Below are 11,442 nucleotides of genomic sequence, written 5' to 3'. Positions count from 1 at the left end.
GCAGGGCCATCAGCGCTGCGGCTGGCTTTTTTTCCTCTCCTTTTTCTCCTCCTTTATAAAGTGCCCTTTGTACGTACTGACCTTACAAAAGCAGATTAAAACCTCGGGCCGGGTGCCCCATCCTCTTCTAGGGCTGCCCCGGCCTGGCAATGTTCATTGTGCAGGTGAGAGGTGACAGGTGACCCTGCACCGGTGACACTGCACCACAGACAGCCTTCATCGGCCCGGTGGGGTCTGGGACACGAGAGTCCAGGATGGGAACATGAGTCCAGGGTTCATGGGAATACAAGTTCGTGGGAATATGAGTCCAGTGCAAGGAGACAGGGTGGGGGTCACCCCCCTCCCCAGAGCCCAGTGGCCCCCAGTGCAGGGGACCCTCCAGACTCAGAGTGTGGCACCACAGTGGCCAAGGACACAGTGGCTGAGGACACAGCCCTGAGGATGTGGCGGCCAGGGACACAGCCCTGAGGATGTGGTGGCCAGGGACACAGGCCCACTCAGTTGATGGTGCTGCTCTGGCTCTCTCCCTCAGCGCTCCCAGTGCCACTTTCAGGGGTCCTAGCACTGCTCAGCCCCTGCAGGCTGACAGCACCTGGAGGAAGAGGAGGAAGGGACAGGTCAGGAGAGATGGCAGTGTGGGGTGACCCACATGTGCTGGCCTGGCCCTCCCGGACTCTTCTGCTAGTACCAGGGGCCTGATGCAGCAGGGCCTCAAGCAACATGAGGGGTCTGTCCTGTTCCCCCACCCCACAGCAGGCACTGGCACCCAGGGAAGCAGAAAAAGCACTGAGCAGGGGTGTTGGCTCCTCAGGCTGGCAAAGGTCACCCCACCATCCCCCACGTTTGCTGCCAACACATGAAGCTGCCCCTGACACCTCCTGAAGCCCCACTGCCAGTGTGGCCATGACCAGGCCAGGGCGGTGTTGCCCCCCAGAAGGGCACAGCAAGCAGACACAGCCCCTCTCTGGGGGAAGCAGTGGGAGTGGGACAATGGCCCTGCCCCATGCCCTACCATGACGGTTCCCCTGCAAACGTAGCCACAGCCAGCCCAGTGATGAAAGGGCTCCCACTGCTGCTGCACTGGGGCCATCTGCAAAGACACTGCAGCTTTAGCCCGGGCTGGCACTGACCCGTACCCAGCTGTACCCAGCTCCACACTGGGCTGCCCCCAAGCCCCACTCACGGTAGCGGATCCGGATGGGCCACACCATGATGCAGCACAGCACGGTGACAGCAGCAATGGCGATGCCGCCAGTGACCAGCACCATCACCCAGCGGTAGAAGTCGACACAGGCAGGGCAGCACAGCTCAGTCCTGTGAGGACAGGCAGGGATGTGGTTGGAGACCGGGACTGGAGTCCCAGGCTATGGGCAGTTGTCTCATGTCCCCATATCAGAGTCAGGACTGATTCCCACTGGGATGCGAGGGAAAGGCCCAGGGCAAGGATATCCCCAGGGCTTGGGCCCTCGTCCAAGGCCAGGAGAGAAGGTGAAGAGAGGTTTAAGACAAATCAGAGCCAGACAAGAACAGGCTCCAGGGAGACCTTACAGCCCCTTCCAGGGCCTCAAGAGGCTACAGGAGAGCTAGAAAGAGACTTTGGACAAGGGTCTGGAGGGACAGGACAAGGGGGAATGACTTCCCACTGCCAGAGGACAGGGTTAGATGAGATATTGGGAAGGAATTCTTCCTTGTGAGGGTGGTGAGGCCCTGGCACAGGGTTCCCAGAGTAGCTGTGGCTGCCCCATCCCTCGAAGTCTTTCAGTCCAGGCTGGACAAGGCTTGGAGCAACCTGGTGTAGTGGAAAGTGTCCCTGCCCACGGCATGGAGTGGAAGGAGATGAGCTTTAAAGTCCCTTCCCATTCAAACCATTCTGGGATTCTATAAATCTGAGCTGGTTCCTTCCCATGACTCTTGCTCCAACCCTGGAATATTTCCTCATGGCCCCTAAGCAATAGAGGTCCCAGGTTTGCAGAGACACTTACGGGCAGGGGTGCAGGTTCTGGATCACCATCACAGCCAGGCCATTGGCCATCTTGTCCGTGAAGCTCATGGCACCGTAGACAAATGCGCTGCTGTGCTGAGGGAGGAAAGGGAACCATGCTGGGCTATGCTGGGCCACACAGCCCTGTGTGCCCTCTCATGGGCAGAGCCCTCACTGCAGCAGAGCAGCAGAGCATGGGGCACACCACTCACAGGGCACAGCACACAGGGGCTGCCCAGCAGAGCTCCCTCCCCAGCATCTTCATCCCCCAATCCTAACCAGTGCCCACCCCAGACTACAGATTCTGTGCCTGCTGTGACCCCCCATTCCATCCCACCAGGAGCAGCAGCCATACCGTGTTAGTGCCGATGAGATCTGCAGTCATAGACAGGGAGGTGACCAGGATGGTGGCTGAGCCGGCCCCGAGCAGCACTGCCAGCCCGTAGATCTCATCTCCTATCGGCCTGGCCAGGGTCACCCACGAGGCAAAGGCCAGGACCACCAGGATGCCCACAAAGTAAGTCAGCTGTGATGGGGTTGGGCAGAGGGAGAAGGGGGAGTTCAGACATCAGCTGGCACTCATGGGGAGGGAGGAGAAAGCAGGGAGGGCATGGGGCCAGCATTGCCCAGGACCCATGAGGGACAGCCCTGGCTCTGTCCCAGCTGTATTTAAACAAGAAGACTCCAAAAGTAGGTCCTTGCTGTACTCGAGGCTGTTCTGCAGCCCAAGGGTTGTGCCCTGGGCAGTTGGGAGAGCGTGTCTGTGAGGTTAGGGGACACTCCACTGGCACCCAACAGCACACAGGGGCAGGTTCCTGCTGCTGGCATTGCAGACCGTGTGCCCACTCAGGCAAGTGTAGCCAGACCCCCCTCTGCCCCGATGGGCACCACAGGGCTCTACAGCCCAGTCAGGCCTGCATGGGACATGGTAACTCTAGGCCAGCATTGCCTTCCCCAGCCCCAGGGATGTACAAGACAGGCTCCTGCCCCTATCCCTGCCCACCATCCCCAGACCTAGTAGGACCCAGATCCCCATCCCTGTCCACCACTCCCAGTCCCAGCAGGACCCATGCTGCAGTGGGTGGTTGTTGGCAGAGGGACCATAAGGGGTCCCGGCTCTCCACCTCAGGTGTGCCAGGAACTTTTCTCACAGCCAGGATTTGGCCCCTGGGCCTCTCCTGGGGTCAATCCAGCACCCTGGACTTACGTTCCGACCAATCCATTTGTTCACAGGCTTCATGAGGAATGAGGAGAGGAACCCGCTGACATACATCACTAGGGGAATAGTGGCAATGTACTTCTGCAAGTGACAAGGACAGGGAGGAAATGAGCCCCAGACCACATCAGGACACCTTCTCATGTGCCCCTGGATCTGCCCTGTGCCCACCTTGGAGAGCAGCAGTGAGTTGGTCAGGTACATGGCGATGTAGGTCTGGGACAGGTTGACGATGAGGCGGGTGGCCATGTAGAGCACTGCAACCTGGGAGGGGATACAGCCAGGGCATCAGTGCTCAGCCTGTGGGAAGGACCTTCTCTGCCCAGCTATCAGGGCACAGGTGCCTAGTGGGAAGGGCATGGTCCCTCTGAGGTGGTGGATGGGTACCCAGAACAGCCCCTCTCTCCAACGCCACCCGCACCTGGGCAGGTCCCATGGCTGCAGGACACCCAGGGTGCCCAGGCAGGGCAGCAGCCCAGGCCAAGGGAGTCCTGCCCAGCCGTACCTGGTAGAAGGAGGGTTCCAGCAGCCAGTCCTTCCAGAGCAGCAGTGGGTGCGGGGGACCCGAGGGCTCCTTGTGCAGCAGCGGGGTGCTCTCCTCTGGCTCGGGCAGCACCTCTGGTGGGTACGGCCTCTCCTTGGTGCCCAGGTGGAAGATAAGGGAGAACACGGCCCCGAGCCCCACCACGATGAGGGCCAAGTTCTGGTGAGGCAGTGGGTGTGAGCACAGCAGTGGGGCAGCCCACCATCAGCCCCCCAGCAGTCTGGAGGGTAAGGAGGGGTGCCCAAACCCCAGGGAGGGCTCCATGTGGCTCTTACCCAATTGGTGAGGTTGTAGGGCATTGCCTTCTGACTCCCTCCAGCACCTCCCCAGTTGAGTCATGGGAAGAGGGAACCCCAGGGACTGTGCCTTGCCACTCACCCGAAACACAGGGATGTCCTGTGGGCCCAGGTGCTCCATGTGGTCGGGCTGGTCCGTCTGGAAGTTCAGCAGGAGCCAGGTCAGGCCATACACAGTGATGTTGGCCATGACGGTGAAGGCATACCTGAGCGGAAAGAAACCTTGGGGCGATGCAGAGGGACAAGCATGGTGACAGAACAACAGGACACCTCTGCCCATGGCTGTCCCCCAAGCCAGATGTGCTACAGCTTCTGCACCCATGTCATGGCTGAGGCAACACCTCTGAGGACACAAGGCATCTGGCCAAGCTGCCTTACTGCTGCAAATCCCAGTGTGCCCAGCCCAAGCCTCTGGGCATGACTGAGAAGAAACCACGATTCCTACAGGTCAGTTGATTCCCCCTCCAGGCACAGCTCACCTCTGCTTCAAGGATGCCATGTCTGACACAGTGTCCCCAGAGTGGGACCACTTGGACCCGCGGTTACCCCACATCCTCCTTGTTCACCCTGCTCCATAGGATAAATATCCCATCCCACATCCCGATCCTGACAGAGATGAGTCGAGTGCACTGCCCACCTGGCCCTGGAGACATCTCACCTCCACAACAGTCCTCAGAGCTGTGTTCAGCTCTCCTTGAGGGCATCTGGGAAGAACAGCCCGTCCCCTAAATGCCGCCATCAATTCCCAAAGCAGAGGTGTCTCCAGCTCAGGGAAGTGTCCCACGGGGTGTGGGATGTCACTGACATCCCTGGCATCAAGACATTCCCTCCTGGTAGCAAAGGCTTTGAGTCACCAACCCAGGACCAGCACCAACCTTTGGCACATCCCACAGGGCACCCACATGGCCCAGTCCCTGTGCTGCCATGCCGAGGTCTCTGGTGTGCCACAGCACCCAGGGGCCTCCTGTCACACAGTGATGGGACCCAGCATGGGCAGGGCAGCTCCCCGAGCCCCAGGGGATCCCAGGTGTGGCTGTGCTCACCTGAAAGCCGTGAGCTCCACCTTCCCATGGTCACTGCTCACCAGCTCGGGGATGAGGGCCAGGTGGGACACCTGCGTGGCTGCCCAGCCAAACTGGAAGATGACGATGAAGGGGAGGTAGTAGATGAAGGCTGCCCACTGTGGAGTGCTCTCCCTGCAGGCCAGGCAGGGGCTGAAGACAAAGGGAAAGGACACAAGGACACAGGTGGTGCCTGGGGAGAGAGTGGAGCAGTGAGAGACTGCATACCTGGCTGGGATTCCAATGTGACACAGACAGCCCTCTCTGACACAGGTTCTACCCCAGAGCTGGGGAGGGAGGTGGGTCCTTTCCCCAACCAGATGAGACACGTGGAGCTCCAGACTCCCTCAGCCCATCCTGCACAGGGAATGTCCTTCCCTCTGGTACCCAGCACAGACAAACACCCCCCAGTCAAGGTCCTTTCCCAGCACAGCACTGGCACTGTTCTGTCCCAAGACATCATGACAGACCCTCAATGTCACACCCACCGACACCAAGAGTGTCCCCAGGTGCAGATAACCAGTCAGATAACCCCTCCCTGCTGTCTGCCTGTGGTGATACGGCACCCCTAGGGAGGGCTCTGGCTGTCACCCCGTCTGTTTCCATGTCCCCTCTCCCATGGGGCTGGCAGAGTGGGGCTGGCAGAGAGAGCCAAGCTTCTGCCACGCTCACAGACATCACCCACAGCATGACAGGGTGACACAGAGCCATGGGGGGCTCTGGGAAGGCCCCGCTGAGTCAGGAACACCAGAGCCAGGCTCCTCCCTCTGCTGTGGCAGGACAGCACAGGGACAAAGCTTGGGGACGCTGTGTGGGGCACAGGCCAGCCTGGCCCCTCCCTCCCCTTTCCCAAAGTTACAGAGTCTCTCTGCCAAGCGGCTCCACAGACCCCCAGGCCCCGACACAGAGTCTGCTGCTCAGTCCCCCTGTACTGTCCTACATGTCCCCAGCTTCACTGCATGCTGATGCAGAGCTGTTTCTACAGCTGAGGGGAACCTGCTTTGCCAGGTCCCCAAGGTACCCTCTCCACTTTGCAAGAACCTCTCCTCATGAGTGATTCCTCCTCCTCCCACCCATGAAGGGGAATTCCTCCTCCTCCTCCCACAGAGCACAGCCATGCCGGCCAGAGCAAAGCCAAAGGCAGCAGTGACAAGTCCAGCCCAGCCCCACCCATCCCATCAAAGGGTGCTGGGTCCCCACACTGGCTCACAGTTGGTTTTGGTGCTCAAGGTGGTCCTCTGAAGGACAGGGGACTCAAGCACGTGGTGCCTGTGCCCCAAACCACAGGCACAGGAAGGTCCACAAAGGCTCAAACCAGCCTAGAGTCTCTCTGTTCCCTGGGTTTTAACTGGGACCAGATGAGAGGTGAGGGTCCCAGGGCCCCACAGGGTCAGGCTCTGCAACCCTGTGAAGGCTGAGGGCTCCCAGGGGAACACTGGGGCAGGAGCTGTGGGGACCTGGCTGCTGCAGCCTCCAGGGCTGCTCCTGTGCCCACCCATGAGCCATCGCCACCAGCATAACCACAGGAGTGTCACCTCCTCCTTGTGTCCCCCTGGGACAGGCAGTGTCTACCACCAGGGTCACACCACTGACCACCCCAAGTGCCCAGGAGTGGCTGCACTAAGTCAGAGAGGTCCTGGGGGCCCCCTGCTCTCCCAAGTCATGGGAGCCCCTCCAAGACCATTCTGCCCACCCTGGGCAGGCAAAGGCCCAGCTTCTCATCTCTGGCCCCGCTGGGCAGGACCACGAGAGTGTCAGGCTGCTCGGCAGAGACACCTGGGGCAGGGACTTTGGGACAGCACTGCCAGACAGGCTGAGACAGGCATCAAAGAGACATTTAACCTTCCTCCCCACTGCATCAGGAAGCTGGACCCCAGAAAAGAGCTGGCTAGCAGGCAGGGACATCAGGACTGCTTGTGGGAAGACCTGGGACCGCGGCTGCGGTGGGAAGATGCCACTGATAGCAACTCGTGGTGTCTCCCCCGCCCCGAGGCTGCGGTTTCAGTTTCCTCTGATGTGAGCACGGGTTTGCCACCGGAGGAGACACCCCGCTCCCACACAACACCCCTCGCTGCAGTGTGATTGAGGAAGCCGAGTGGCCCCGGCACAGCCAGCTCCAGTGGGTTTGCCACCATCACCGGTCACTGTGGTCAGCCAAGATGGGCGCTGGGAAAGCCCCTGCCTTGGGAATAACCCACGCTCCAGCCTGGAAAACAGCCTGCATCCCTGCCCCAGCCTGCCCTGAGCTCTGCTCCCTGCACCCTGCAGCCCCCATGCAAGGCCTGAGTTAGGACTTCCCTTCTGTGCTCACGGGGCAGCACCCAGCTGGAGCAGGGGGAGGAAACAGCTCCGGCCGCTTCCCTAAATCTAGGGCACCGATGCAGCTGACACTGGGTCAGGGGTGACACTGGCGCCCTTCAGCACTCTCCCCGACTCACCAAGCCGAGCTCCACAAGGTTAGACTTCTTATCAGCTGCCGTTGGGTTGCAATAAGCAGTTGGTCGAGATAAATTTGGGATCAAGATAAGAGGACCCACACTGCAACCGTCCTCCCTCCACACAGATCTGCTCTGAGTGAGGCAGTGCCTGGTTGTTACCGAGGGTTGTTATCAGCGGCCATTTCTTCCACCAACTCCCCCGTCCCCAGTGCCAGCTAAGCAAGATGTGCAGGCTCCTGCACCAGTCATGGCACCAAGGATGCCTCTTCAGACCATGCTGTCCCTTCAGAGAGGGACCAAGGACTCCTCTCCTACCACACTGCTCTCCACATCACACTGTCCCCTCACAGAAAGACCAAGGACCCCTCTCTATGCCACACTGTCCCCTCAGAGAGGGGCCTCAATAGATGGGTCTCCACCAATCCCTGCACTCTGTTGCATTTTTTGACCCAGGGCACAATGCAAGACAAACCTGTCGATAATTCCTGTGCTGTTCCCCACTGCTGGCCCCTGGGGTGCACAGCCCCAGCACAGCCAAAGGCCCATGCCATAGGCTTTCCCCCTGGGGACACCAAGAGCTGCTCAGGAAGCACCTGGGCTTTTGGGAAAGCCCCGTTTTTACGGCTGGCCTTGGTTTTGCTGCAGCTCCAAGGTTTGAGTATGAGGCTCTAACCCTAACCCCAGCCACACACACAAAGCTGAGGGACAGCAGGGATCCCCTCGGGGTGGGATGGTGCCCCTTCCCCATCCAGCCTCAGCATCCTGCCATCACATGAAGCAGCTCTGTCCCCACCTCGCTGCCACAGAAGATGCTAGAAAGGCATCTCACAGACTATCCCCTCCTCACAAGGCACCCCAGACCCATTTCCTGTCACCCAGGGCACTGCCAACACACCAGAGCCCCTTCACCCTCCACAGAGCACCCCAAAAGCCCCCAGGGCAGTATCCCCTTCCATGGAGGAGCTGCTCCCTTCCACTACAGGGCACTCAATTCCACTCAGCCCTGGGGCTGCTCCTCTCCAGCTGGGGGTACCCTGTCCCCACCTCACTGCCACATAATGGTCCCCCTCCCCAGAAAGGCTCCCACATTTTCAGGGAGACCTCAATGCTACAAGGCACCCTGCTTCCTCCCCACTCCAGGGAATCCCCAAGGCTGATCCTCCAACCCAGAAAGGCACCCTTGGTCTTGTTCCCCCTCTTCCAGGGCACCCCAGAAAGGTACCCTGGGGCTGATCCTGTACCCCAGAGAGGCTCCTCCAAGGCCACCCATGTCCACAAAGGGCCCCCCAGCAGAGTGTCCCCCATCCATGCCCCGCCAGCAGAGCTGCTTGGGGCCAACTCCCTCTACCCAGCATCCCCCACTGTCCCAACCCTAGTCATCCTAGAAAGGTTCACCCAGGGTCATCCCTTTCTTCTTAGGGCATGCCAGAAAGGTTCCCCTGGGTAGCCCCCACTCAGGACACCTCAGAAAAGCTCCTTGGGGCCACCTTTCTCCCTTCTGGGCACCTCAGAAGGGTGTCTGCCACCCCCGGCATCCCAGAAAAGCTCCTCCAGGGTCACTCACATTCACACGTCACCCTCGGTCCACTCCCTCAGGGCACCCCAGAAAGGCCCCCCTAGAGCCATCCTCTCCACTCAGAGCACCCCACAGCCCTCACAGCCCTACTCCTCCCCTCTCCTCTCCTCCCCTAACCAAAGTCCCTTGGGGTTACCCATCTCTTATCTTTGGCACCCCAGCAGTGTGTCCCACCCATGATACCCCAGAAAGGCTCCCCATGGCTATTCATCTCCATCCAGGCCACTGCAGAAAGGCTACCCTGGGGCCACCCATTTTCACCCAAGACACCTCGGATAGGTACCCTTGGGCCACCCCCTTCCAGGAATCCCAAAAAGGTTCCCCCGCGTGTTTTTCAACACAGAACAACACAGTAGGGTTCCCTGGGACCATGCCTCTCCATTTAGAGCACCATAGAAAGGCTCTGGATGTCTCCTCCCAGACAGCCCAGAAAGTCTCCCTTGGGACCATCCCTGATCACTTAGAGCATCCCAGAAAGGCTCTGATGGTTGTACCCCAACACAGACACACGGAAAAGCTCCCCCGGGGTCATCCTTCTCTACTTAGAGTACCCCAGCAAAGTTTCCCCCTCAGATGACGCCCACTCAGGACATCCCAGAAAGGCTCCCCCGGGTGTCCCCCACCCAAAGCACCTCAACAAGGCCTCCCAGGGTCACCGCTCTCCACTCCAGGCACCCCAGAAAGGCTCTGCCGGGGTCAGCCCTCTCCACCCAGATCCCCCTGTCTGAGCTCCCTGTCCCCCGTACCCCCCATGCGGGTGTCCGCGCTCCCTCCGCTCCCCCGCACCCACCGGCCAGGTGCCAGCCCTTCCTGCGCCCGCAGCGGCCGCAGCCGTGGGCCCGGTCGGCCTCGAAGCCGAGCAGGGGCGTGCAGAGCCCGTCGGCCGCCTGCCCGGCCAGGAGCAGCCCGCCGGCCGCGCCGTGCCCGTAGCCCAGCACGGCGTGCAGGAAGGGCAGCAGGTAGGTGAACCACAGCGCCGAGCACGCGTCGTTCAGGAAGTGCCCGCACGCGAAGCTGAGCCGCGCCCGCAGCGGCAGCGCCGGGGCCGCCGGGGACTGCGGAGGCTCCGCCATGGCCCGGCCACAGCCCGCGGGGACAGCGGCTGGACGGGCCCGGCGGGAGCGAGCGGCAGGGAATGGGAGGGGACGGGGAGGGAGGAGGGAGGAGTGGCAGGGACAGGGAGGGACCGCCCGGGACCGGCGATCCCCCGCATCCCCCGGGGCCGCCGCGGGGAGAGCGGGCGGTGACCCGGGCAGGGGGGACGCGGGAGCGGGCGAGCGCCCAGTTACACCGATCGCAGGGATTCCACTCCTGACCCCACACTGCTCCCAGACACATCACAGCTGCCCTCACACCGTTCCCAGACACACCAGCAGCGGCCCTGTACTGCTCCCAGTCACACCAGTACTACGACACTGCTCCCAGTCACATCAGTAATGTCCCTACAGTGCTCCCAGTTGCACCCAGTATTACCCTCACACTGCTCCCAGTCACACCAGTGCTGCCTGTAACAGTCCCATTACCTACACAAGGGAATGTCCCAGTCACTGTAGTACCCCCACACTGGTCCCAGTGACCTCAGTACCCACCCTAGCAAGGGGATGGTCCCCATGCTGCCAGTAGGCACCCCAGAATTCCAGTGACACTCACTGCTCCCAGTAACCCCGGTATTCAAGCCAGGGGTCTCCATGATGCCCACAGTTGCTCGAGTTCCAGTGATGCCAGTACACCATCACACTGCTCCCAGTCACCCCAATATCTCAGTATGCACCAAGTGGGGGGAGTGGCAGACTACAGGAGTGAGGGTTCAGGGGTTGTACGCACTGGAACCAGTCAGATGAGAGTCACTGGGACACTGGAATGACTACAGATGTCATGGGGACCCCCTGCTTGAATGGGCACTGGGGTTAGTAGGAGTCTTGTGGGAGATTTGGGGTGACTGGGATCTCCTGGGTAATGATGTATCTGGTGGCTGGGGACAGTGTGGGTACTGGGCTCACTGGGACTCTAGGGTGGCTACTGGAGTTGTGGGACACCTCTTGGGTGAATACTGGTGTCACTGGCAGTAGTGTGGGCTTACCCGGGCAACGGGGAGCTCCTTTTGAGTAGGTACTGGTGTGACTGGGACCGGTATGAGCAGTACTGGGGGCACTGAGACCCTCTAGAGAGGAGTACTAGGGTCACTGGCACTGTGGTGACTACAGGCATCATGCAGATCTCCAGCTGTCAATACTGGAGACACTGGGAGCAGACTGGAGGTCGTGGGGGATTTCCCCTTTTGTATTTAATGGAGTCACTGGGACCAGTATGGGCTGTACTGGGGTGACAGG

At 60.5% G+C, this 11,442-nt stretch overlaps 1 protein-coding gene across 2 annotated transcripts; it reads right to left on the bottom strand.

Moving 5' to 3' along the window:
* MFSD12 (major facilitator superfamily domain containing 12) lies at positions 1-10,232 on the bottom strand. Of its 2 annotated transcripts, XM_015651534.2 has the most exons (11): positions 9,903-10,232; positions 5,081-5,291; positions 4,120-4,243; positions 3,703-3,900; positions 3,369-3,461; positions 3,189-3,281; positions 2,337-2,507; positions 1,983-2,077; positions 1,184-1,314; positions 1,013-1,090; positions 1-592 (listed from the first exon to the last, which is right to left on the bottom strand). In XM_015651534.2, the coding sequence occupies exons 1-11, from the start codon at positions 10,183-10,185 to the stop codon at positions 498-500; spliced, it is 1,572 nt and encodes a 523-aa protein (XP_015507020.1). In that variant the 5' UTR covers positions 10,186-10,232; the 3' UTR covers positions 1-497. The 2 variants fall into 2 exon arrangements, with proteins under 2 accessions (XP_015507020.1, XP_015507021.1); XM_015651535.2 differs by lacking the exon at positions 1,013-1,090.
* Positions 10,233-11,442: the final 1,210 nt, after the last annotated feature.

The sequence above is a fragment of the Parus major genome, chromosome 28 (assembly GCF_001522545.3).
Source record: "Parus major isolate Abel chromosome 28, Parus_major1.1, whole genome shotgun sequence".
NCBI lineage: Eukaryota > Metazoa > Chordata > Aves > Passeriformes > Paridae > Parus > Parus major.
This window is presented reverse-complemented; position numbering and strand designations above follow the sequence as displayed.